The following is a 26,150-nucleotide window of genomic DNA, read 5'->3' as shown; positions in this document are numbered from 1 at the left end:
TGATTTTGATGTAGCGTTGTGGACATTTTTTATAAGTAACACCAATTTTGGGTTAGCCCTCGGGTTGCTTTGCATTCTAGCTAATTTTCTAAAAAACTTCATTTGACTATCTCTGACATTATACCATATTTATGATTATTAGGTCAGGCTATCGTCTGTCATGGTTAGACATATAAAGCTTTTATTTTACAAGATAGTAAAAAAGAATTGGCAAATTAATCTGAGCCCTAGAGCCTTAGCAAGCTACAAAAAAAGTATGTGTCTAGCAGGCATCACTCTTTAGCAGCTGATAGAGGTAAAAAAACACGACTGGAAATAAAAAAAGAACAGCAAGGAACCTTCGTGCATCATATGGTGAGCGATATGATCATCCAAGCTGTGTTCATAGTCATCCTGACTCAACGAATGTCCATTAGCGAATTGTTTGAAGAGATGATGTGCTGGATGATCGTCTAATGGTAATGTTTCAGCCAATCCGTGGTGACCGTGATCGTTATCGTGATGGTGGATATAATGATCACCGTGACCATGTGTACCATAAAGATAGATCGGTGCGTGATGACCTTATATAAGGGAAATAACAACGAACGTTCCGGTGAGTGAAATTCGACTTTTTCTGATATGAATTGTCGAAAAATCAATAATGGACCCTTTTGGGGCCCTTAAAGATATTCATTCACCATAAAGACGCGTATCATAAAGATCGAAACGTGATTACCTGATAATTTACTTGATAGCTAATGTTGCTAATGTTATAAGTAAATTGAAGTTAGAAATCTTTGGGTGTTTAATTTTGAGGTAATAAGTATGCCTGAGCGAAAAGTAAAGAGAAATCACAAATCACAAATTTTTGGTTCAAATTATAGCAGATACTTTAAAATATTTTTGAGATAGCGAGGATCTAAGTTGCCTTTACACTCTGAACAGAACTGAATAAGAACGAAAAACAAATGTAGGCTCACCTTCATTAGTCGCAATACTGTGGCTGTCATCCCCTTCACCTGCATCACCATAATACCCCAAAGCTGCACCTGCACCTCCTCCTCCACCTTGATGAGCACTACTGCTATCATGGTATCCATCCAAACCTGTTTGATGACCCATCCACGTATCACCACCCGCAAACTGTTCACCATAACTATTTAAATGACGATGTCCGAAATTGTGATCTCCACCATACCCGTTTTTTGTATTCTCGTTTTTAGTGAATCCGATTTCTGGACCTTTTAAATGATGAAGTGAGAAGCCAACACGTGGTATTTTGTGATAATTACGTGCCCTTTGCATCCAGTAGTGAAACTTATCGTCTAGCGTACCATGTGAGTTCTCATAACCGTGTGGATCGTTTTCCAACAACTCGTGGTAATGTCCACTGATCATCTTGTGTTCATCCATCTCATCTAATCCACTTTCTTTTGAATGGTGACCACCTATTGGAAGATTGAAATGGATTTCTGATAAAAGAAACTATAAAGAGGCATTTATTCGGTAGTTTGCCCTGTAATAAAGGCAATCGACGAGACACAGTGTTCTTTCAACACCAACCTTGCGTGATAGACTTTATCTATAAAACCTTGTTTCTAGGAATAGTGACCATCTGTTGAAAAATGTTACTTAAATTTTCATTAAATGTCAACATAGTTAACCAGATGGTTGTATGATACAGGCATGTATGTCAGTTTGAAGCCAAGTAATTGGAGGATCAACTTTCAGAAAGTCGGCAGTTTAGACTAGGATTTAGGACTTTACCATGCCCAGCTATTCCATGAATTCCGTTTCCAGTTTTCGTAATGTCATACCCAGCCAGATTTTGATCAGCTAAACCATGAACTTTGTATAATGTTGTCTCTTTACCACCGTTGTGAAGAAAATTTGCTAATTTGTTCATGTGTTTATCTAAAGAATGAAAAATCAATGTAACAGTTTTGAGTGATCTTTTCCCTTTCATTCTATTTCATATTTGCAGAATTGTATTACTCTAAGGTTCCGAATAGTAGGGGGTCCGAATAAAAGCAGGGGTCAGAAATTTTAATCTCTGAAATGCAAATAAGGTAATTTTAAGCTGGACCCAGGCTACTTAGAGAAACTCAGTTTGTGATAGCCGAAAATATTTTCAAGAACAAATCAAGGGGTTCACAGCTCTATCGGTTATTTAAAATGTTTGTAACATAACACATCTGTATCAGTACCCTTGTCAAATCAGTCCCAGTGGGAAAATATTTCTTATTTCTGGTCAAATTTGGAAATTTTACAAATCTTTAGGGTGACGTTTGAAACTCCATTGGGGGAGCTTAAGCAGGGATGTTATGTGTCAACTCACGAATTGAGCTGCCGTCAAGGAATTTGTCTTCGTGGAGCATTTTATCAAGAATCTTTTGTGCTTTTGGCATCTTATGATGACCAACAGTACCAAATGGATGTTCGCCATGATTATTAAACTCTTCATGCTCGTTGTTCTTCGCTTCCCTTGTTTCTGCTGTATCACCTTCTGTGTCATCAGTATCTTCTTTTGAATCGTTGGACCTTATTTCTGGTGACTCAGTTTCATCATTGATTTTATTGTTTGGGTTTTCATCGTCTTCTTCTCTTGAGTTATTTGATCTTGTTTCTGGTGATTCAGTTCCTTCGTTGTCGTCAATATTCGGTCTTTCATTATCTGAGTTCCTCTGGTTATCATTTTCCAAGGCATTGTCATTTTCACCTTCGTTTTGAGTATCTCTTCTTGAAGATTCTTCTGTGCCTTGAGACAGACCCTTAGTATCTGCATTATCGCTATCGTCATTTCTTGAACTGTTAAGCTGTTCTTCATTGTCACGTTCAGATGGAATTCTCCTTTCTCCATCTGATTGGCTATCATTGTTATCTCTTTCCTCGTTAGAGTCTTCATTATTAATATCTTCACGCCGAGTTGCTTCGTCATCATCATCTGTTTCCATCAAGTTATGACTTGAATCTTTTTCAAGTCCCCGTTCACCCTCATTTATACTTATCTCACTGCTTTGAAACATCTTCTTTAAAAATGTTGGGCTTTCTTGAAAATTGTCCTTCTGAGATCCAAATGTCGATATTGACGCTGAACCTGGAAATCAATAATCTGTAGACTTTATGCATTTTTACATCTATGCATACAACCCATAACCCTGTTGACGATCTCCTTCTTCGCTAGAGAAAACCAGAAGAGCACTCCAATGTAAGAATATACCAGTTTCTAGAAGCCTTACTACAGTTCTGAGCTGATGTTTTTATTTTCTAGATTAGTTTGTCATACACTTATGGCTAATCTAATCGAAGTGGAAATCTCCATTCATTTATCTCCTTCATTTATCCTCATTGCTTAGAATTCTAACCTGATAACCGAGACAGAGATATATTTAAAGATGAATTTTGATTTATAGAGCTTACCTGCTTTGCTCAAGCTTGATTTCCTTGTTGAAATGGTCTCTCTCTTTACTGTAGATGCAGTATTTTTGATATGATCATAATCTTCTTTCAGAGCTGTAGCAAAGTTTTCAAACTCCTTTTGACTCGCAAAGGATTCTTTGGTTATTGGCATTTCCCAAGAAGCCATGTCATCTAAAAAGGAATTACCAGGTACTACTGTAGTATCTCCAGATTTATTAACGAAGGTTTTTGTATTTGTCTCACTATGGGCATCTGAAGGTAAATTGGTTCTCCTAGATCCGGTTTCGTCGTCTTCATCATCGATATGGTGATGATGGTGGATGTGATGATGATGTAGATGATTATCATGAAGTTGTAGTTTCTGTGGCGAGGGTGGTTCCTCTACAGCTCCCCCTGGATAACCTTCAGTATTAAGGTTCACAACTATTTTACGATATTTATGAGTTAATCCTTTCGGTATATGTGGATAAGGGACTTCATATCCAAGATTTCCATTCAAACCCCATTTAGAAGAGATCAACCTTGAAAGTTCACCAATTAATCTTTGTTCTGGTTCTCTAACATTGTGTTTCTTAATATCGTGAAAAAGGTTGTAAATTTCTTTTGTCTCCCGATCAACCTTATGACCTATACGTGCATTTTCTAGATTCACCAGTTTCTTTGGTATCAATGAATCAATGAATCTTGCATCATAAGTAGGGTTTGGATTATCTTTAGTATATCCAACCCAACCGTTAAGCAAGCTTTCACTTTCGCTACCCCCTCGATGACTGTTTCCATTTTCCGTGTCGTGATTGTGACTTTCCAGTATTGGTTCATGGTGATGACCAGTGCTTAAGGTATCTCTACTTTCAGCATCTTGCTCCTCCTTGTGTTTACCAATATACCTGAAGAACAAATCAAATGCAAGGTTCATGCAAAAACTTTATATGACAAAGAAAATAATGTTTGACTTGAAATAAGTCTAAATTAAAATTCTCTAGGATTTGGAACACTACCTTATCTCATTCTGAGCTCTGGGATCCTGAAATATCCTATCGATTTTTTCCATCGTTTCTTTGAATTCTCAATTAAAAATATTTTTCCCTGTAAAAAAATCATTGATTTAAGGTCAGACCCAGCTTCAAACAGATCGGAATATAAAAATTACCCTTTAGTGTGGATTCCATCATCTTCGTGTTCTCCATCTTTGAATCTGGAATGTTTGAAGTCCTCCTTATGCTCATGGTCTTTGAACCAGGTATTATCTTCTTTAGGATGATGTTTCAAATGTTTATATGAAGATTCGCCATGGTGGTGAGCACTTTTCTCAGGATGTTTGTAAGTATCTTTGTAGGTGTCTTGGTAATTATCACTGTAATTATCACTGTAATGGTCATTGTAATGGTCATTGTAATTATCTTTGTAAGTGTCTTTGTAAGTGTCTTTGTAATGGTGCTCACCTTCTGGATGGTGCTCTCCAGAGTGTTTTCTTTTTCCTTCATGTCCAAACATCCCCTGATGACCGTCTCCATGTGCTATCATTGCAGCTTCGTCTGCTTTCTTGTTACCATAATGGTCAACTAAATTGAAATCATTAAAAAGTTATAAATCGAAAGTTATATCAACCTTTCCTAGAATCCCTAGAAATGAATGGTCGAGGTTTTTCAGCGAATTTAATTATGCAACCAATCAATTAAAAGGTCATGTACTTAAAAGGGATAACGGACCATGAAGTGAATTATCAGAACATACCAATGCCTGTTGGCACATCCCAATTGAAAAAAAGACCTTTGCGAAAATTCTTCCTTTTAAATCCAACTTGAGCTTGAAAAGTTGCCCTCTTGAAAAACAAGTAACAAGGTCCTCCTTCTGTGATTTAAAAAAGAGGCTGTCTATAATTTCAAATTTGCAAGGTCTAAATGTTTCAGTTATTCCATTTATTGTTTTGGGGTATCGGTTTCATGTTGAAAATGACTTTTTGCTTAACTTCGCTCGTTAAATGGTGTAGTATTAGAACACTTACTTTCTTTATGTCGATGATCTTCTTCATGATAATCTGCATTTTCATTTTCATCAAATCTATCATGATCATTATAAGAGTCGAAGTGAAGTAATTGACCATTCAAACCATAATGAGCATGCTTTCCTTTTTCATGATGGTAGTCATGGATATCATCATGTCTGGTAGCTTCAGATGTTTGTTCTTGATTCCTTGAACTTTCTTCAGATGGTGTTGATAGCTCACCGAAATCATTACTGGTAACATCTAACTGCAGTTTGTTTTGTTCTCCTTGTTGAGCATTGAGTGACTGCTTGAAATTCTGTTTATTCTGTGCGCTGGAAAAAGGGTCAGCATTGAGGCCATGGAATTTGACTGAACTTGCATCTTTGCTTAATACACTTTGAACCAAATCAGGGATGCCATGTTTCTTACCGCTATCTCTATTTGATGCGAATGGTACCTGTTCTAAGCTGTCATAATCAGATTGGTCGCTAGGAGCATCTTCATTGTGGTTTTTCTCGTTGTGCGCATGCTCGTGATGACGACCATGATTATGTTTATGATGCTCTTTACCTTCGTTTGTATCATGGTAATGATCATGTGCTTCAGTATTAACATCAAATTCATGTTGACTCATATGAACATTGTGTTGTTGATGCTCTCGTTCATGGTTCTCAGTTTCATGATGTTCAAAGTCTTTATGACCATAATAATTTTCATCTGCTATTGGATCTTCACCTTCCATTTTGACGTCATGCATATAATGGTTTACTTGACTATCTTTATCTTCTTTTTCATTGGTCAATGATATCGGATCTTCGTCATCTTCAGGTGATATATGGGTAACTGTTTGGTCATTTGGATTACCAATATCCTCGGGGCTATCATCCAAGCTTCTGTTCTGGTGATTGATTTGACCGAAGCCAGGTTCTAAGGTGCTATTTAGATGTGGCAGAGAGATATGGTTCCCTTTCTGATTTTCTTGCCCTTCTGGATTGAAAGACGATTTCAATAGTGATATATCAGACCCTGACAAGTCTGAATTCTTTCGTCCATTTTCATCAGCTAATAGTGAATTATCATAAAATCCTTTTTGTTGGTTCATGGAATTTGTAACAAAATCATTTAGAACTCCTTTTGTTGGAGCAGGTTGACTAACTAAAGAATTATCAATGGTTTGTTTCCTATCTGCAAGTGTTCTTCTATCACCAGTGTCATTTTTCAATTTAGTTGATGATAGTTTTCCTAAAAGCAATTTTGGAATATCTTGTACCGTCCTTAGTAGGTTGGTTCTTCTCTCAGCTGGTACAGGATCATGAGTCGTAGTATTCGTTAGAGACAAAGTCGTATTCATTGTCTTCGATTTCTTTTGCAATCCCCAAGGAGTTTCTGTTAACTTTTGCATTTTATCAATGAAGTCATCCTCAGCTCTATCTTCGTGTTTACCGAGATCATGATGTTTAACATCGTGATCAAAGAGATGTTGCATTTCAGATTCTTCGTGATGGATACGATCGTCTAATCTATGGTGCTCGTCACCGACATATCCTTTTGGTAACATGTGGTCAACAGTTGATGCGTCTGCTGTTTCATGGGGACCACGTTCTTCCTCCTCGGGGTGGTCTTCATCATCATCATCATATTCTCGATCCTCTCTATTGTGTTCATGTGGTTCGTCATGATATCTTTCAGGCTCTTCATGGTCACCATGCTCTTGTTCATGGAATTTTTCACCTTCTTCTGGACCATGATTGCTGTCATTGTGGTGATGATGATGAGGCTCCTCGTGATGATCTTCTACGTGCTCAGGCTCAGCATGTGCATGCTCTTCATGATGAAAGTCGTTCTTCTCAGCCTCTTCATGAAGTCCATGCTCCTGTTCATGGTCATTAGGAGTTGAAACCAGTTTCTCATAATTAATCTTTGGTTCTTCAGCATGGTGATCCATATGATGATCTTCGTGGAAATCGTCTCCATGATCGAATGTTCTGTTACGTTTAGATGATAATCCTAATCGATGTTTTTGCTTCTTATGTTTGTTTTTCTTCGAATAATGTTTCTTTTTACCATGGTATTTCTTTCGTTTGTTTTTACTGTGTTTCTGCACGTGTTTTGATATCTTTTTATGCCACTTTTTATGCTTCTTTTGTTGATAATTTTTAGCTTTTTTGGTGGTATGCTTCTTACTTGAATTGTGTTTGCTCCAGTGCTTCTTCTTATGATGTTTCTTTCCAATCTTCTTTAGATGTTTATTTTGATGTATCTTTCTACTCTTAGATTTTTGGATCAGCTTTGTAATTTTCCTCGGTTTATGTTTTTTATTTTGCCTCGACTTCCCTTTTCTTTTTCGCGATGAATTATTTTTGAAATCTTTCTTTCCATGTCCCTTTTTCAAATTGAGCTTTTTCTTAATGTGTTTTGATGTCGACTTAGGCTTTACAATTTTATTTTTCTTGTCTAATCCCCAAGACGTATCAGCAAGTTTGTAAGTAATATCATCAAATCTTTTCTGAGCATCTTTATACTCTTTGTTTGGATCTTCATCTGCAAACATATTCTTGATATTATTTTCAACGCCATAAATGAGGTTGTTTGTAATCTTGTCTTGTTTTTCAATCAACTGGCCATGTTTGATATCACCGCTTTCGTCGACACTATCTTCATCAGTTTCATTTTCAGTTTGATCTTCACTTTCATTATTTTGTTCTTCTGATACAACATTTTTCTTTACCGTTTGAGCTACATCTAAATTATTAACAACCTTCTGTTTCTTTCCTAATCCCCAACTGGTGCCAGCTAATTTTTCCATCTTATGTACAAAGAGATCTTCAGCTTTTTCATCATTACCAGTATTATGCGTGACATCATCAAACAGACCTTGCATGTCATTTTCTTCATGTTCAATATTATGATTCATTTTATCGTGTTCCTCCTGTACATATCCTTCAGGTAACATATTATCAGTGCTATTGAATCGGCTTTCTTCCTCATTTTCACGCTTCTTTCTTCCCTGAATTTGACTTTTTCTTGTTAATCCCCAAGTTGTATCAGCCAACTTATCAGTTATATCTTTGAATCGTTTCTGAGCATCTTTGTATTCCTTGTTTGGGTCTTCTTCAGCAAACATCCCTTTTATTGTATTTTCGACCCCGTAAATGAAATTATTTGTTATTTTATCTTGTTTTGCAACCAATTGATTGTGCTCTGTATCTTCTTCTTCTGAAGAATCATTGAAGTCATTTTCCTGATCTTCGTTTTTATTTTCATTTTCCTCTGTACCAGCGTTATCAATGTCACGTTTTACTCTTCTTTTTATATTACTTTTCTTTGTCAATCCCCAAGTCGTATCAGCGAGTTTGTTGGTAATATCATCAAATCTTTTCTGAGCATCTTTATACTCTTTATTTGGGTCTACTTCAGCAAACATATTCTTGATTTTATTTTCAACACCATAAATGAGATTGTTTGTAATCTGGTCTTGCTTTTGTACTATTGATTGATCTTTTTCGTCTGTCTCTAGCTCTTCACTATCTTCGTTGTCCTCTCCATTCTCTTCTACATTGTCATCTTGCTCTGGAATACTGTGCTTCTTAGTTTCTTTCAAAGACATATGGTTCAGTGGCGTAGCAGTTGATAGCTCAGTCTTTTTAATATGATTTCCTCCTCGTTTTGATAAACCCCAAGGTGTATTTGTCAATTTCATCAGCCTGTCAACGAATGTGTTTTCAGCGTACCGTCCATCATTTTTACCATCAAGTATGTTATCATAAAGACTAAGAACAGCTTGCTTTTCATTCGAGAAATGCTTATCCATAGCATTACGCTCCATTTCGGCGTAATCAGCTGAAACAATATCTTTGCTGGCTACATCAGACAAGTTTTTCTCGATATTCTGTTTTTTAGCTACAAGATTTCTTTTAATTTTGCTTTTTGTTACACTCCAGGGTCCAGCACCTGTCATTCGTGAAGCTTGTTTCAAAAAGGCCATTTCAGGGCTTTTATGGTGACCATGTCCATGCTGTACGTTCTTGAAAAGGTCAACAATGTTATTTGTTTGATCCATGATAGACTGTTGAACCATCTTGCGTTCATCATCTTGATAAGACTTTGGTAACACATTATCAACAGTGGGAATATGTTCACCAGTATCGGAATTAGGTTTTGAATCTTCTCCACCAACATCTATATCTTCGTGTTCATGGTGGTGACCTAAATCATCTCTGGAGTTTTTATCAAACTCCTTTCTGAAGTCATTTCCACCATTTATCATCTTCTGTATCTGTTTCACTGTATCTTTTTCTTTACCAGGATCCATGGTGAATTCGATTGGTGCAGGTCGATCAGAGCAACTGGAGCCTTTGTTTCGGTAGCCAACCTCACTCTTTCTGCAACCAGCGCCTGGGGATTTATGAAATTCGGATACATCAGCGATATGGGTTTCTTTATCTCTTTCTTTACCGTCACGTTGTTGGAGGCCATAACCCGCATGGTCGTGCTGCCCACTATAAAAGATATTGAAGTTTAGTTTTTTAGATCTTGTTATTTAATATACCGTAACCTAGAGTCTCTCAGCTGAACACTTTATGTTCTTAATGAAAACTTAGAAATATCACATTCATTCATTTGAAGTCTTTATTAGTCCCTCTCTCTCAAGCTACTGCAACATAGACCCTCTCGATATTAGATTAGATTCACAGCAACATAGACGTAAGGACATTTGAACAATTATTCACCCTTTAGGCGAACCAGTAAATTTTAATTAAAACTTACACTAAAATGTCCCAAAAATATTTTGAATGAGCTATCGTTATTTAGTTATTATCAACAGACATAAAAAAGAGTTAAAACCTGCATATTCTTGGAGGTTTTTGAATTCTGAAAATATGACTTTTCATTTATTTGCTCTTACGTTTTGTTTATTATTGATCTATTTGTTCTTATAAATTGTTCTTAAAAAGCTTATAATTCATGTTCTTCAATTGTTCTTAAGATTTGGCTCTTAATTGGTTCTTAAGTCTTGGTCATTATTGAGCTTACTTATTCTTATAAAATTGTTCTTAAATTGTTCTTACAATTCGTGCTCTTCACCAGCAGCATGGTGATCAGATTGATCGTCATCATCGTGGTGCATCCATCCGATGTGGTGCGAATGATCCGTATCGTTCTCATCCTCCACGTGGTCATCATGATGAAGTGCGTGGTGGTTGCCTATGATGAAATGAACGCAAAAATAGTTTGTTGAAATCGAAATTCGATGGGATCAAGTTTGAAAATGACGGGTCTTCGGCAAGATTTTCTTTAAAAATTCTCCCCCAAGGCCATGTGATGTGATTAGCAAATATTCTTCTCAAAATAGCTTCTCTGTTTCAAAAACTGCTAATTGATTGATTGATTGATCATAACCTTTGAATATTTGTTTCACATAATTTAATACAACTTTTAACAAATTTTATACTATACATTCTGATATTGAGATAAATAGGATCATTACTTTTTTACGAATTTTTTCAAAATGTAATCAACTATCAGAAACAATTACAGCTCTACAACGTTGCGATACGTAGGGTAAAGATAGAGCCAAGGTAGGCTACGGTTCGGGATTCCTATGCGAATTATAATAAAGATTCCAAAATGCTAATAAACAGTAACCTAGAGTGAGTCCCTCCCGCCTACTTTTCGATAGACAGTTATCAAAAGAGGAGGTTTTGGTTTCCTCCGACTTTAAAACGTAACTTTTTCTCGTGAGAAGCTTAAAGGAAAACGTCGTTACATTTAGAAGACACTTTTGGTTTTGGCTATTGAATATTTAATGAGACGCCGATGGTGTAAAACTAACCATTAGTGAGATCATCGTCATGATCTTGGTGGTATTCATAATGGTGGCCCACACAATTCCGCTTGCCTTGACACCCTCCATGGACGATAGCTCCATGACCTCCACCACCGTGTCCACCACCCCAACCAAAGCCACCACCTCCATGATGTTCATACCCTCCTCCTATGTCACCACCGCCATGGCCTCCTCCGTAACCACCATATCCACCACCTCCATAGCCTCCTCCTCCATGGCCTCCGCCACCTCCTCCTCCGTAACCGTATCCACCAATATCTCCTCCATGACCACCATACCCGCCACCACCACCACCATCTCCATACCCTCCTCCTCCATGGCCATGCCAGCCATATCCACCTCCATGTCCACCTCCATCAGCAAGTGTATAGTATCCCTCTCCACTATGGCCTCCTCCGTTACCTCCTCCGTAGCCTCCCCCTCCTCCTCCATAGCCTCCCCCTCCTCCTCCATAGCCTCCCCCTCCTCCTCCATAGCCTCCCCCTCCTCCTCCATAGCCTCCCCCTCCTCCTCCTAGCCTCCCCCTCCTCCTCCATACCCTCCTCCTCCTCCTCCTCCATAGCCTCCTCCATCACCTCCTCCGTAGCCACCATAGCCTCCGTGTCCTCCATGCCCTCCTTCATGCCCACCATATCCTCCTCCTATGTCATGACCACCGTAACCACCTCCTCCATAGCCTCCGTAGCCGCCATCACCTCCATACCCACCCCCTTCGTGACCACCGTATCCACCTATATCGTGACCTCCTCCATAGCCACCTTCTCCTCCTCCATAGCCTCCATGTCCACCATGTCCACCTCCCCAGCCGCCTCCATGATGGAAGCCGTGTAGACTGGGGTATCTATCATGTATTCGACCAAGATGATGTGATCCATGATGACTCAATCCGTGAAGAAAATGTTCAAGATCGTGATGACCGTGACCATGACCACCTAACGAGACAAAAAATGTTGATTTTAAAAGCCAGGAAAAATAAGACTTCCGAATTAGTTAGAAATTTTCTGACAAAAATTGCTTTTAGAGGAATATTAATTTCGATTCAAATAAATCTGAAATGGTTGAAAAATTATTTCGTGGAGAGTGAAATACATTTTCCGGCAAAGTTTCACATCACTTATCTCTAATGAATTCTAAAAGCCATGAAATTTTCACAAATGAATAGCTCAAAGTGCACGGAGAAGAGCTCTATGTATGTTAAAATTACAAAGCAGAATCTCCCTTTTAAATGTTAACTATCAAATAATGATCCGATATAAAACAGAAAACATTGGAAATGTGTACGTACCTTCTCCATGTCCTTCGCCATGGCCACCTCCTCCTTCACCACCTCCATGATGTCCACCTCTACCTTCACCGTCTGAAATGATTGAAAAATTATCTCGTGGAGAGTAAAATACATTTTCCGGCAAAGTTTTACATCACTTATCTCTAATGAATTCTAAAAGCCATGAAATTTTCATAAATGAATAGCTCAAAGCACACGGAGAAGAGCTCTATGTATGTTAAAATTACAAAGCAGAATCTCCCTTTTAAATGTTACCTATCAAATAATGATCCGATATAAAACAGAAAACATTAGAAATGTGTACGTACCTTCTCCATGTCCTTCGCCATGGCCGCCTCCTCCTTCACCACCTCCATGATGTCCACCTCCACCGTCACCATACCCTCCTTCGCCTCCTCCATATCCTCCATGGTGACCTCCTTCACCACCTCCATATCCGCCATATCCTCCTCCCCCATAACCACCTCCTTCATGACCACCATGTGTGTGGAAATCATGTAAATGATGCATAGGTCTAATCAGATGACCATGTCCGTGATGTCCCATCATAACACCACCATGATGCCCCATGTGACCACCATGATGTCCACCTCCGTCTCCGTAGCCACCTCCGCCATGACCTCCTTCTCCCCCTCCATAACTACCTCCTCCACCGTAGCCACCTCCTCCACCTCCTCCACCTCCTCCACCTCCTCCACCGTAGCCACCTCCTCCGTACCCACCATGACCATGGTGTCCTTCCCCTTCTCCGTAACCACCATGTCCACCATAACCACCTCCATCTCCATAGCCACCTCCGCCATAGCCACCTCCACCACCACCACTATCACCATATCCTCCTTCTCCATGGGTATGATCCCGAATACCGAAGCCACTATCCATACCATCTCCATAGCCTCCTCCACCACCTCCCCCATAGTCACCTTCTATCCCGTGATGGCCAGACATGCCACCGTGATGTCCTCCTCCGTGGTGACCGTGCTCAAGCTCGATGTAATGATAATGACCGTGATCGTGATGTGTGTGATCGTGCTCTCCCTCATGACCTGTAAAGATTGAATTGGAAAGTATCAATGTCTCCAAGTATTAGTTATTCTAAGTTTATATTAAGAAATCAATTTTTTGACACGGGGAAAAGTTGAACCTGTTAAAAAAAATATATTGAGGTAAAATTTCACAATCTCTCCCTTTTTTTCTAGTGAATGTCGAAATCAAGAAGATGAGCGTATTCGGTTTAAGTTTTGTTTCAAATGTTGAAGTAAGTGCTCTGAGTTTAGAAACTTGAAAACACAGTCACATAGTTTTAAGGGCTCTGACCATTGAGTTTCAAGCCCGAAGGGCTAGAGGTCAATCTCTTTGGTAGGATTTGAAGCCAACAAATCCTACCAAAGTTGCGCGGCCTTGAGCGACCCGCCTGGTTTTTACACAAATGACAGATTAAAACTAAAATTTACCGCTTGATTTCGAAAAGTATATCACTCGAAAACAAAGGAATTGCTAGATTCAATCCGTCATCAAAAATACGGCGCATATTTTAAGGCTTCAATTTTTCTTGCCTGAGAAAGGTTAGAGATTGACCTCTAGCCCTTCGGGCTTGAAACTCAATGGCTCTGACCATAGTCAGAAAACTAATTTTAGTATCTGAACATAAAAGTTATGTTTTAGATTCTTTAACACTTTTAACAAAGAATTGCCTTTATAAATAGCTTTTTAATCAAACCCCTTAAGAGTAATTAAGAACTTAATTGCAAAAATGATGTTATGAACTTTAAAAAGACGTTAATAATATGTTGCATCACCTTATTTTATAAAAAGTGCTAAGTTTTAATGGGTAATTAACCTTTTTGTTTCGAACTTTTTTCAAACTGTCTGCAAAGAATTGAACTATTTCAAATTTTGCGGAAAATATTTTTAAAAAGATGTGTCAAAAGTTATGACTGTTTTTTTAAGCAAAATCAAGATGAAAAATTGATGAAAAACCACTATTTTGAAGATTTCGAGACAAAGAAGCATTTACAAAAATTTTCCGCAAAAATTTTTATTTTTCGGTAAAAGATACACCATGTACTGCGAAAAAATTTTCAAAATGTTTTTTTTTCGCCGAAACTAAGCTCTTCAAAGTTGAAATACTCTTCCTCGCAAAAGTCTTCATTTTCTTTTTCATCTAATTTTTTCAATGCAATTTTTGAATTTTCAGATTCAGGAATAGTTTGTCTAACAGAAAATGTATAACATGTCATAGTTTTGTTAGTTACATCAGTCAGAAAACACATTTTAAACACGGCAATTATGAAAAATTCACTATGGTCAGAGCCCTTAAAAATAAATCAAAGTCATATCGAGAATAAGTGAATTTTTTTAGTACTTCCTGTTTGTTTAAATATATCACGGGTGGGGCAAGGATTTCTCAATAAACATGGTCGCAATATTGCTGGTGGTAGAGGATTAAAAAAGACAAAGTGTATGTAAAAGACTACACATTTTTTTATAAGAACATCCAAAATTTCTTAAGCCTTTGCATGTTTTTATTCTTTGGGTTTTACGCCTAATAATGTTCTTAAAGTGTTCTTAATTTCACCATTTTGTGACTATTTTTGTCCATGATCCTTCAAAATCTAGTATTTCAGAGTTCGCGAATCCATAAAATTTCTTAACTTTCTCTTTATATTTTGTCCATCATAGCCTTATATAGTTCTTATAAAAAAACGTGTACGATATATTTGGACTTATTTACATTTCCAAAAATCACGCACCTCGGCAGTTTCGGAACACTCGAAAACTTGTAGTGTTGGTAAAGAGAAAACTGATTTCCCCGGGGGGGGGGTAACTTAGGCAAATGGAGGGTACGGTATGTGCCGCCCTTAAGGGTACCTTTTTTGGACTTCCAAAGTCCCGCTAAGGGTCGGAAAAATCAGAAAATCAAATTTCAGTCCCAATAAGGGTCGAAAAATTTGAAAATTTCAACTTTTTACTCCCTGAAAGATCGAAATTTGGTCAAAATTGGTCAAATTTGTCCTGCTAAGGGTCGCAAAATTCCCAAAATTTTCCTTTGTTTTCTCCTTTTTAGTCCCGGTAAGGGTCCAAAGTTCGAAAGTCGGGTGGCAACCCCCCCCCCCGTCAGCTCGCAAACCCGGTACCAACCAAACCCCCCCCCACCGCCCCCCCCCCCCCCCGGGCTGATTTCTCAGTTCAATACCTTGAAAACATGTACTCAATTTCTGAAAGGGAATACTTATGAAATGAACGTTTAAGAGGTGTCTTAAATATTCAGAAAACGTTGAAAAGTTAATTTGATAGTTTGATTATCTTGATTTTGTCCTTATACTTCGTCTCATTTTATAATTTTACTTGCACTTTTAATAGCCTAATCTTTATTCATTTTTAGAACACTAAATAATTACTGATGATGATATTAATATATCGAAATATCAACATTGCTTCTGTCAAGTTTCATTTGTCTATGTCTTGCTATTTGGTGCTTACCGTGACCGTGTTCATGATGGTCCTCGTGATGGTCGTCATGGTGATCGTCGTGATGCTCTTCGTGATCGTGATCTTTACCCCAATCACCGAAATGTTCGAAAACACCGTTCGGCCCTTCTTCCCACTTATGATGGTGCCCGAACTGTCCGGTGTCCCCAAATCCCCATTCGTCATGATGTCCGTATTCGGTGTGGTGACCGTACACATGATGATGTGTATCTTCGCCTGTAAGTATTATGAAAAGTACTTTTGTTTATTTTCTTGTCTTTCATTCCGATAACAGATTGGAATAAGTTAATTATGTAGTAAACCCTAATGGATCGAGCCAATTTCCAATGAGAGATTATGCAGGCGCATCACGCATAAACTCTAAAGGGTCTGGTCAATTTCCCATGGAATGGGTTATCAGACCTCCTACTATGCCAAACCAATCGCGTGGTCTGGCAAAATTTCATATAATACATATCTTTCAAATGTTGAAGATGTTTTTAAATTCAGCATCTTAGCTTGGACATAGAGTTTGAACATCGTCCGAAAAATAGCTCATTTTCGTGTCTTGACATGGGTCAAGAGGGGCAAGAGCTTCTTTGTTTTTTCTGTACCGGTAAGTCTAAAACTAGCAGAGCAGTAACCCAAACCACCCTATTTCTCGACCCCGCCCGAAAAATAATCTATATTTGTATTTCTTTCCTTAGCTGGGATGTGCACACCCATTTGACATCATAAAGTTTTAGAAAACTCGGAGTTACGGAGTAATGGCACGGATGCTACACGACTAATTCAGACATGAACAGAACAAGCAAACGCTATTGGAATGAGCAAGCTGATACTTTCGTGTTACGGTTATTGTATTATTGTATAACACCAATATCACTGTATTACATGGATTATAAACGATCCCCCGTCTAAGTAAAATCATTCTACGTACCTGTTCCGTGTTCACCGTGATCGAAATAATGCGTGTTATGGTCTTCACCGTGATGTTCATTGGCCATCGTCATCCCTTTCTCATCGTGATGTGGTAAACTACCAAAGAACTGTTGCCATTCACCCATGTGTTTACCACGGTCCTCGACCCCTCCACTACGACCCCAAACATTGTTTTGGATCATGCGAGCCGCGCTTGATGTGGCGGCACTGGCTTCATTTGCTGCAGTAGCCATTCCTGTAGATATAGATAGGATAATAAGATCTTTAAGCAAAGCTGGAATTTTAGAAATACCTGAAAAGTGCTTATATAAACGGTCTTAGTATTACCTTTTAAAATAACGTAACGAATAGAACAGCACGACAAAATATTTTCAAAGCAATATTGGGTATAATTCATTATCAGAGATCAGGTACAGAGCAACAAGCTTGTATAAAAGGTACTTAGTCTGACACAATAAAGAAATCTGATGCTAGTCGTGATCATGGCGATAGAAAAGTACATACTTGCAATTTTGCCAGCAGCAACATCAGGAGACACCATTCCACTACTTTTTCCGCCTCCACCACCTTCACCAAACAAACTACTCCCGTAACCAAGGTGGTCCTTAAAACTACCAAGACCACTGGTATAACCTCCTGTACCTGCGCCGATAGACCCTTCTTTTGGTCGGCTCAACATTGCAACTGAAACGGAAAGGTTGAAAATCCTATTCAGATCTGAAAAAACTTTAAAACACGATTTATTAAAGGCTATTGAATTCTTATAAAATGGGGTGAAAATCGAAATTTGAATTTTTTTCCATCAAGTTACTGTTTCCAAATTAAATCACTTAATCAAAAAGTGAGCAAAACGGACTAATTTCTCAACACTAGCTCATGTAAGAAACAATGAAACAAACAAAAGCCTTTTTACTACTCTTAATTTCCACACAATATTCTTACGTGGTGATTCTACAGGCTGTTCAGCGGAATTCCATCCGAAAGGTTTATTTGTGTCCAGTGCCAGGCCTTGTACTGAATTCACTGCCGCTCCTATAAAAAAAAGATATCGCTTTGTTGCAAACAGTCAAGGAATTCAGGTGCAATTACCGATTTAACTCCAACTATCGATCCTTAGTCACCAGAGCTTATTCATAATGAAGTAATCGATATACAGTATTTATTACTGCCCCTGGCCCTCCCCCCCCCCCCCCCCCCCATCATCAGCCCTATGGTTTAGTTTAAAAAGTCAAGTGTCAGATTAGAAGGGCCTATTTTCCGTTCTTACTTCTTCAAACATAAAAATAGTAAGACCACAATAGAGACAAAATATATGAATTAACAAAACGTTGACCATGGCACCTATCTTACGGTTCTATATAAATAAATATCAAATAATCGTGACCAAGCAACTTTTACTTACCTATGACCGCTGGTCCAAACTTTTGAGCATTGGTCAATCGCTGAGTCAGCAGATTATTCATCGCAGATACCATATTTGATCCCGCGTATGGTTTAGGGTTGATGTTAAACATGTTTCTTGTTGACGCATCTTCATTTTTAATTCCTGTTGGTTCACTGGATGTTAAACTTGGTAACGATGGCAACATTGATTTCACTGGATCTGAAGGATGTTCTAATTGTTGGTTCACTGGGTGTTGTGTATTTTGCTGACGATGCACTGGACGAATGACGTAACTTTTCGATGATGCAACCTCGTGATGTGGAGTTTCAACTAATGTTTTATTTTTACTGGTAATAGCTGTTTTCCTTGCTGTGATAATAGTAGGGATGTGTTGTTTTCGCCAAGCATTTTGTGGGGAATGGTGTCTAACCATCGTGTGTCTCTTATGAATGTGATTGAGTCCTTTATGCGATAGGACTAGAGGTAGGTAATGCCTCTTTGCAGGTATATTATAGATATCTCTGATTTCAGGACCTTGATTCAAAATGACTGATGGTTTTTGGATTTGATAGAAATGCAATGGTTCAAAGTTTCCAATATTTCTTTTTGTTCTAAAGTGTGGTTGATTGAATAATGGTTGCTCGATTGCTGATGAAATCTTTTTTTTATTTGCCAGAGAGTTTTTTCTATCAGTTTTCATATTACTTGGGCTCCCTTTTCCAATTACGGTTCTTTTAGTTGAGCTCCAAGCACACTTCATAGGGTGACCTTTGCAAATGAATTCTTTCTTGAAACTTCTTTCAACAGTTCGATTGACTGTTAGTGCATTTCCTCCGTCAATACCTCCGATACCTTTTGAAGTAATGATAAGAGAAGTTTTGTCAATAAGTGAGCTTAAAGGTATAGTAAAGAGTTTGCTTTTGCTTTTATGTATTGAGAATCGTCCTTTGAATTTTGACAGAAGTTAACTTTGCTGTATAGGTCAAGATTTAGATGACCATTACCATTAGATAAGGCACTGGAAATAAGTGAACTACATGGCAAATTACACATTACAATCACTGACCTTTATGTATCTCCGGACCAAGCTATATCCGCCATCTTTGATTGAAGTTTTTTTTGAATTGGTACCCATAAAGAAGCCATTGCAGTGTTAAAAATTAACGTCTAACGTCGCTATATCATCAAAAGTTTTAGAGGGAAAGTAGGTCTAGCGCTCTCGATGCATTTACACCGCTATTGAGTAGTGCCACCATTAGGGTACCACTTTTCAAAAAACTCAGATCAAAGAATTTTCTTGGCCGGGATAAAGAAACTTGGTCCAGGGTATATAAAGGTCAGTGATTACAATGTGCTAAACAATCAGATGAAAGGTGTCCTTGCGTAGGCTATTCTATAAGTGGGTTATGTATCTCTAAATGATAGTTTCTACCTAAATTTTGTATTATGAGACTACTAATTTATATAAAAAGTCCTTACCTCCAAGCCCAAGACTTCCGCCCAGGTTTCCTGTAATCACGCCCATCTGTGGGTGTCCGTTTCCATAGGTACCAAAATTGAGAGGATTGGAGTCTAACGGTCGCATAGCAACTGAACCTCCAACGCCGCCTGTAACATCAATAATATTACGTAAACTTTATTTATTGCCACAAGGAGAAAAATCTATCTGAATTTGATGAAGACCTAATATCTAGAAAAAATTGTAGAAGTATCTAAAACGCCATTGTAGAAAATATAGTAAACGTGAAAACACTTTGATAAAAGACGAACCAACCAAATATAACGAATCAATGGAGCTTTTTGGTGGTCAAGTACCCTATTAGGGACCACTGTGCCAAATTTCAGCTTGTTGGTAATTTTGTCCAGGTTTTGGTGAAGTTTTACCTAATTCTACTGAACTAAATATGAAACTTTTCTTTTCAATGTTGAGTCTTTTCAATGCAGAAAAGATTACAATCTTCCTTAGAAAAAATCTGGTATTTGGCCGAGATAGTATTCGAAATACAAATAACTTTTAAGCTTAATGTAACTCGATAAGGAAAAAGATTTTTAGAACTGCCAAAGAAATCACATACTATAATTGAATATCCTACTAAGCTCAAATATTACATACCTCCTCCAGCACCACCACCTCCACCACCACCGCCTGCTGCCTCAGCCAAACGGTGGTTACCACCTGCCCACGTGTTACTTCCAATAGTACCAGCAAGACCAGGGATGGCATTATTCAACCCATACAAACCAAGAGGATCCATGGGTGATGCATGCGCTGTGGTTCCACCATCAGGGTTGCCAGCAAGACTGACACCTCCTACACGACCTAGACCGATCCCTATACCTCCACCTCGTCCAAGAGGTAGATGGGTTCCTGTAAAACCACCTCCTAGACCAGGGATGGTAGGGTGTCCAGCTAAACCACCGATACCTCCTGCAGTTGCTAAACCACCTATTCCAATGCCGTTAATACCACCTAGGCCACCTCCTAGTCCATGACCGAGGCCTCCAACTCCACCAGGGGCTATTCCGCCTGGAAGCCCTCCAAAAGCTCCTGCTCCTAAATGATAGGCTCCAAACCCCATGTAAGCTGGGTTGATTCCAATATTCAAACCACTTCCTCCACCAATTCCTGCCCCAGCTAAAGGCGCACCTGCAGCCAGAATAGCAGCTGATAGCGGGGAACCTGAGTTCAGGGCGGCAGTCGTTGCGGAGCCAGCAAGGTTAGCTCCGGCAAACGGTAACACTGGATATTTAACTTTCTTAAGTTCTTTAGATTGTACAAGTTTCTCAGCATTGGACACAGTCTGACCAAGTTTTTCGGTAAAATCGTTAGCATTCTCGTTGCTTTGTTTAGCAATATCTTTGAATGATTCAGCAGCAGATTTGAGTACACTTTGTGCAGTCTCCATCATTGCATGGTGATCAACTGTGGCAGCTGGTGCAGCTACTGGCTTGTCAAATCGCTCCATTGCATGACCCAGGGCAGCAATACCTATAAATTGAAAGTTAAAAAAGCAGTGTGAATAAAACAGGCTGAGACATAGTTATGTCATAGGATTTGATTTAGGATTTGTAATGTTTTCAAGTAGGCCAGTATTCTGAAAATTTAAGACTAGAATATGTTTCTGTTTTCTTTTCCCTTTTAATAGGAGTTGTGAGACGTTGTCTGATCCAAGCAATGGATCGTACGGAGATGATAATATCACTTAAGAATCTTTAAATCCAAATAATCTAAACTCAAAATGGGCTTTTCCAGAAATAGTCCGTGCCCCCTGTTGAGGATATTGGTTAACGATTTTTGTTCAAAAGTGGATATCCAGGGGGTTGATCGTATTTTTAAGAGTGAATATCCAGGTCTTTACTAATAAAGTAGGATATTCAGGCGGTTCGATTCTTTGAAAAAACATTATCCTCAACAGTGGGGGTAAACTCAATTTCTGGAAAAGCCCAATACCTTGAGGAAGGATACGAAAAACACAGACTAAGAAGACTACTTGATATCATGTGAAATTGGAAACATACCTGCTTGAATGTTTCCCATTTGTCCTTCAAGTTTTGTTTGTGCCGTTAGTAAATCGGTTTGTTGCTTTTGGACCACTGGATCAGGAGCCGGGACCACTTGCGGGGCAACTGCGGCTGCATCAAGGGGAACGTCAATGACAGTCGAATTCCAATTTGGTTCAGAAAGTTTCTCGCCCCCACGATTGGGCCCGTGTCCATTATAAAATACCGGTCCGGCCGGATGGGTACCAGGGGCTGGTAATGTGATCCTGTAGTCTGGCCATCTGGTCATTTTTTCTTGCAATCCAGACATGGTGTTTGCAAGAGCTAACATACTTTCTTCTAGTTTCGCGTTACTCTTGATCCTTTCAGCATTGACACCTGTTATGAAAGTTAAATACAATACCCACATAAGATCCGGATCTATGACGTAAAAGATCCCAAACTATCGTCATAATTTTCTATTAGGAACAAAGAAAATATCTAGGTTGCCGACATTTTGGGTTGAATCTATGAGAAATCTTGCATTGTCAAATTTCCTTCTTAATTATCTGTATGAATATTTTAAAAGTGATCTTCCATTAAAAACTAAAATTAGAATGAAAATGTAACTTTTACTGGAAGGTAGCTTTAAAATATTGATACATGGCTCTGGTTATTAACTGATCGAGTACTCTTGTGGCATTGATTTTCCACGCTTATTTTAATTATCTGTATGCTTAACTTCGTTACTATACATCAGATTGTAATTAAAGTTACCTGTTTCCATAGCTTTATCCATTGCATCCTCGTTTTTCACGGAAAGCGACTTCACTTTATCGCCCAACGTCGCAAGTGTATGTTCTAACTTTCCAATATGCTGAGCTAATACTGCTGTCGATTTGGCGTCTTGTTCTGCAAGCTCTTTTTCCGTTGCTAGAAAATCTGGTGACACAGCTCTGTTGTTACCTGAAGAACGTTAAGCAAACACCACATAAGAATATCAGAAATAGTTAGTAAACCACAATGAGCAAGAAATGTTGAATAAATTTTTGAACAAGTCAATTTTGAGCTCTTATTTAGAAAACCCCATAACTTTACAGAATATTACTTTATGACATTGAAATTTTCAGAAGTGCCCTGAAATAAGTTATAGTTTACTCATACACAATTAGAGCGCTCTACGTCAAAATTTGAAATTTATGGAAACTTTTTTGGACCACCCGGTGGTCTCGATGGCGTCACTTTACTTACTTTGATACAAGGTCAAGTGTTATCTTCGATAGACGTAATAATACTTTACACTAGTTTACACAACCTGCCTGCTTTTCAGTTCGCCCGATGCTTAATACACAATTTTTGCAACGTGTGAGGTTATTCAGGCTCGTAAACCACTTTGAAGCAAGGTTAAAGTACACTCGCCTCATCTACTTTCACTACAGTAAGAAGTAGGTCAAGGATTGTCATCCGATTTGTTTTGTGACTAGATTTAAGTCGTTTTGGGTAAGATTCAACTCGGACAAAGATTCCACTGACTTTTCTGGGAAGACTGGAAAGGGATATTTTTACAGGTGTGACAAATAGCTTGAGTTGGGAAACTGGTTATTTAAATGCCCCGAATTCATGGTCTTTTCCTTCAAGATAAGGGCAGTGGAATTTACCTAAAGCGACGGTAGATTTTGACCAGAATCAAGGATATTATAGGGTCGTTATCGGGTAACCCATCCAAAGGTTGAAGAAACGAAACTTGTTTACCTGCTCCTCCGATTCGTCCTTCAAGGCTTTCCATATTACTTTGAATATCGCCTAAAGTGTTCGATAATCCAGCTATCAAACTAGCTCTTTCAACTTGTCCAGGACGACTCTGCCGATCACTAACAAAATCGATCTTATTGTTTAATCGTCCAATCAGCTCCTCTAATTTGTACATTTCTGCACCCATAAATGGGCTGACTGTCTGACCAATCTTTTCAGCATCAGCACCAGGGTCACCAGCATTTACAGCAGCCGTGTCAATTTTCTGGTCTATGGATTTGATTTTGTTAGTTATTTGGCTTAGAACACCATCTAGAGGTCCACCTTGAATGTTGTAATCTACTTTCTGGACCAGATTCTCGACCTGAAAAATCAAGTGGAATTGGATTAGATGAGCCGCTTTGGGTTAGTTGGTGGACGAGCGACTTTGAGCCCAGAGAAAGATGAAAATACAAACTTTAAAGAATAATGCTTTTGCCCCTTTTTTTAACGTTTATTCTATCATCTGTAAAAACCGTCAATTTTACGTCAAAAGGGATTTTCTGAAAAGAATGTAAAGACAGAGCTTTATTGAAAAGTTAAAACAAAAAGGAGAAAAATGAGTTTGTATTGCTTAAACTACAATATCTTACGTACCCTCACACAAAAAATCACGTTACAGCGATCAACAGTTGATTTGTCAAAACGTGGGGATAGGTCGACAGTTGTGGTGGAGGGCTACCGTGTAGACGTCTTTTGCGCCAGAACTAGAATGCTTCAGTTTTTTATCATATCATTGTTGAAAATTAAGAGTTTTCATATAAATCTCTTACCTTTTCCTGTAGACCTGCCAGTTTAGCATCTTGAGGTGATGGGGCGGGTGTTGGTGGAGCAGGCGGTGGTGACGTCGCTTCAATGGCTGTAGCTGCTGGCCCCGATCCTGTATTAATGACTGAAATAAAAAATAATGTTTTAGGCAATAAACCTTTTGGATCGCCTTCATCTTAACTTATTCATGCTTGACATGATTTGTTTCTTTCTTACGCTTTCTTTTTTATATTTGGAAAATTCTTGCTTAAAACAGTTTGCACTTCACTTAAGAGACTCAGAGAAATTACTCTCATATGGCGGCAGGGCTTTGCTTAGTTTTATTTAGAGGCAGACTGAAAATGCCGTGTCCCGAGAAGTAATTTTCCTCGTAAATTCAATACCAGCGCCTATAAAATCGACCACGCCATTAAGGGTGGATTGGTGTATTGACACACATGATTATCTTTGGATTAAGTAAAAGTATAAGAGATTTATTGATGATGAAACGGGCATTTGCCTAGTCTAGTATGATCCCTATAATGTTATCTAACTAATGAATGTAGTTAAGCTCTGATAATTATTAAAGTTAAAATTACTTACTTATAGGAGCAGGTGGCGGCGGAGCGGGTGGTAAAACAACCGGTGGAGGAGCGGGTGGTGGCGGTGGAACAAATGAACCTGATGGTGAAATATGAACCACTGGTTGGCCGCCACCCGACCCTGAGTAATCTGGACGTGGATCATTCAAATATTTCAAACGTAAAAGATCATGATCATCAAGATGTCTTTGCGTGGCTTGATCATCGTCCAGTTGGATTGGTTCTGGATTTTCCGGAGGGAAGACGTCATTCTCGGGAAAGTTTAGCCTGCCTCCTCTCTTCCTTGAACTGGATAAATAATTGTAATAAATGTTGTTTTTTATAAGAAAAGACTTTATAAGAATATAAGGCTTTATTGACCAAAATGTTAAGAACAAGTTACAAACATTTTTAGTTTTTGTGGACAATAAATACTCAATTTTTAAGGAAAATGGATAAAAATACTCAAAGAAAGGTGAAAATAAGAACATGTTATATAAGAACATTTTTAGGCTTAAAAACTTAAAAAGTTAAGAACCTCAGGAGGGTGTTCAAAGATTTTTGAAAGATCATATAAGGTCATGAAACCTAGTCTCATGGTGGAGAATGTTACTGTGAGTATCACATACTGGTTTATCCTTAAAATATATTTTTCCCAGCTGGCACACGACGTTGTTTCAACGTTTATCTAACGTTCACAACGTCCATATAACATTAGATGGACGTTAAAGTAACGTCGTGTGCCAGCCAGGTTTAGCGCTGACTGTTATCAATAAAGAACAGTTTATGACGTAATTTTGAGAAAATACTTTGAAAAGGATCTAAATCTTGATTTGCTATCACGGTGTATGAGCATACTGTGGTACTCACGTTAGGCCAAGCTGGTCAAGCAGGCCAAGTAAAGTTGGAAGCACTTGCAGTAAAAAATCACTTATAAGCAGTTTCACATGATTATCAATGTATCAACCAATCATTTTGAGTGTTATATTTAAATTGTTTATCATATAATTTTCATACTTTTCATCATTTTTGCTTCTTGGTGTGATAGCTCGCTTGTCACCACTCTCTTCGTCGTCTCCATGACCATCTATCAAGTGAGGTTCTAGTCTAACATTGTGTTTTGACAACCGAACGATTTGAGGATTGTTTTCACCTGAAAAGCAGAGAGATGATGTTCAAGCTAGATTAAAATTTACTCTAACATACCATAATATTAAAAAAAAAGCCCAGAG

The 26,150-nt window shown here is 38.4% G+C and overlaps 1 protein-coding gene across 1 annotated transcript in view; it reads right to left on the bottom strand.

Annotated features, from left to right (window-relative positions):
- LOC136809090 (uncharacterized) overlaps positions 1–26,150 on the bottom strand; it is a 29,616-nt gene that overhangs the window by 2,792 nt on the left and 674 nt on the right. Inside the window, exons 2-26 of the mRNA XM_067065669.1 lie at positions 25,936–26,071; positions 24,941–25,227; positions 24,364–24,482; positions 23,552–23,915; positions 22,577–22,765; positions 21,839–22,198; positions 20,433–21,308; positions 19,799–19,927; positions 18,338–19,171; positions 17,878–17,967; positions 17,440–17,619; positions 16,934–17,170; positions 16,006–16,230; positions 12,831–13,568; positions 12,523–12,594; positions 11,756–12,169; positions 11,223–11,699; positions 10,459–10,594; positions 5,408–9,888; positions 4,553–4,964; positions 3,403–4,289; positions 2,321–3,079; positions 1,750–1,896; positions 963–1,430; positions 339–563 (exon numbers count right to left, since the gene is read on the bottom strand). Coding sequence (XP_066921770.1) covers positions 339–563; positions 963–1,430; positions 1,750–1,896; positions 2,321–3,079; positions 3,403–4,289; positions 4,553–4,964; positions 5,408–9,888; positions 10,459–10,594; positions 11,223–11,699; positions 11,756–12,169; positions 12,523–12,594; positions 12,831–13,568; positions 16,006–16,230; positions 16,934–17,170; positions 17,440–17,619; positions 17,878–17,967; positions 18,338–19,171; positions 19,799–19,927; positions 20,433–21,308; positions 21,839–22,198; positions 22,577–22,765; positions 23,552–23,915; positions 24,364–24,482; positions 24,941–25,227; positions 25,936–26,071 — 13,242 coding nt within the window. The remainder of the gene's footprint in view (positions 1–338; positions 564–962; positions 1,431–1,749; positions 1,897–2,320; positions 3,080–3,402; positions 4,290–4,552; positions 4,965–5,407; positions 9,889–10,458; positions 10,595–11,222; positions 11,700–11,755; positions 12,170–12,522; positions 12,595–12,830; positions 13,569–16,005; positions 16,231–16,933; positions 17,171–17,439; positions 17,620–17,877; positions 17,968–18,337; positions 19,172–19,798; positions 19,928–20,432; positions 21,309–21,838; positions 22,199–22,576; positions 22,766–23,551; positions 23,916–24,363; positions 24,483–24,940; positions 25,228–25,935; positions 26,072–26,150) is intronic.

Source organism: Clytia hemisphaerica, unplaced genomic scaffold (assembly GCF_902728285.1).
Source record: "Clytia hemisphaerica strain Z4C2 unplaced genomic scaffold, Clytia hemisphaerica genome assembly, whole genome shotgun sequence".
In the NCBI taxonomy this organism is placed as follows: Eukaryota; Metazoa; Cnidaria; class Hydrozoa; order Leptothecata; family Clytiidae; genus Clytia; species Clytia hemisphaerica.
This window is presented reverse-complemented; position numbering and strand designations above follow the sequence as displayed.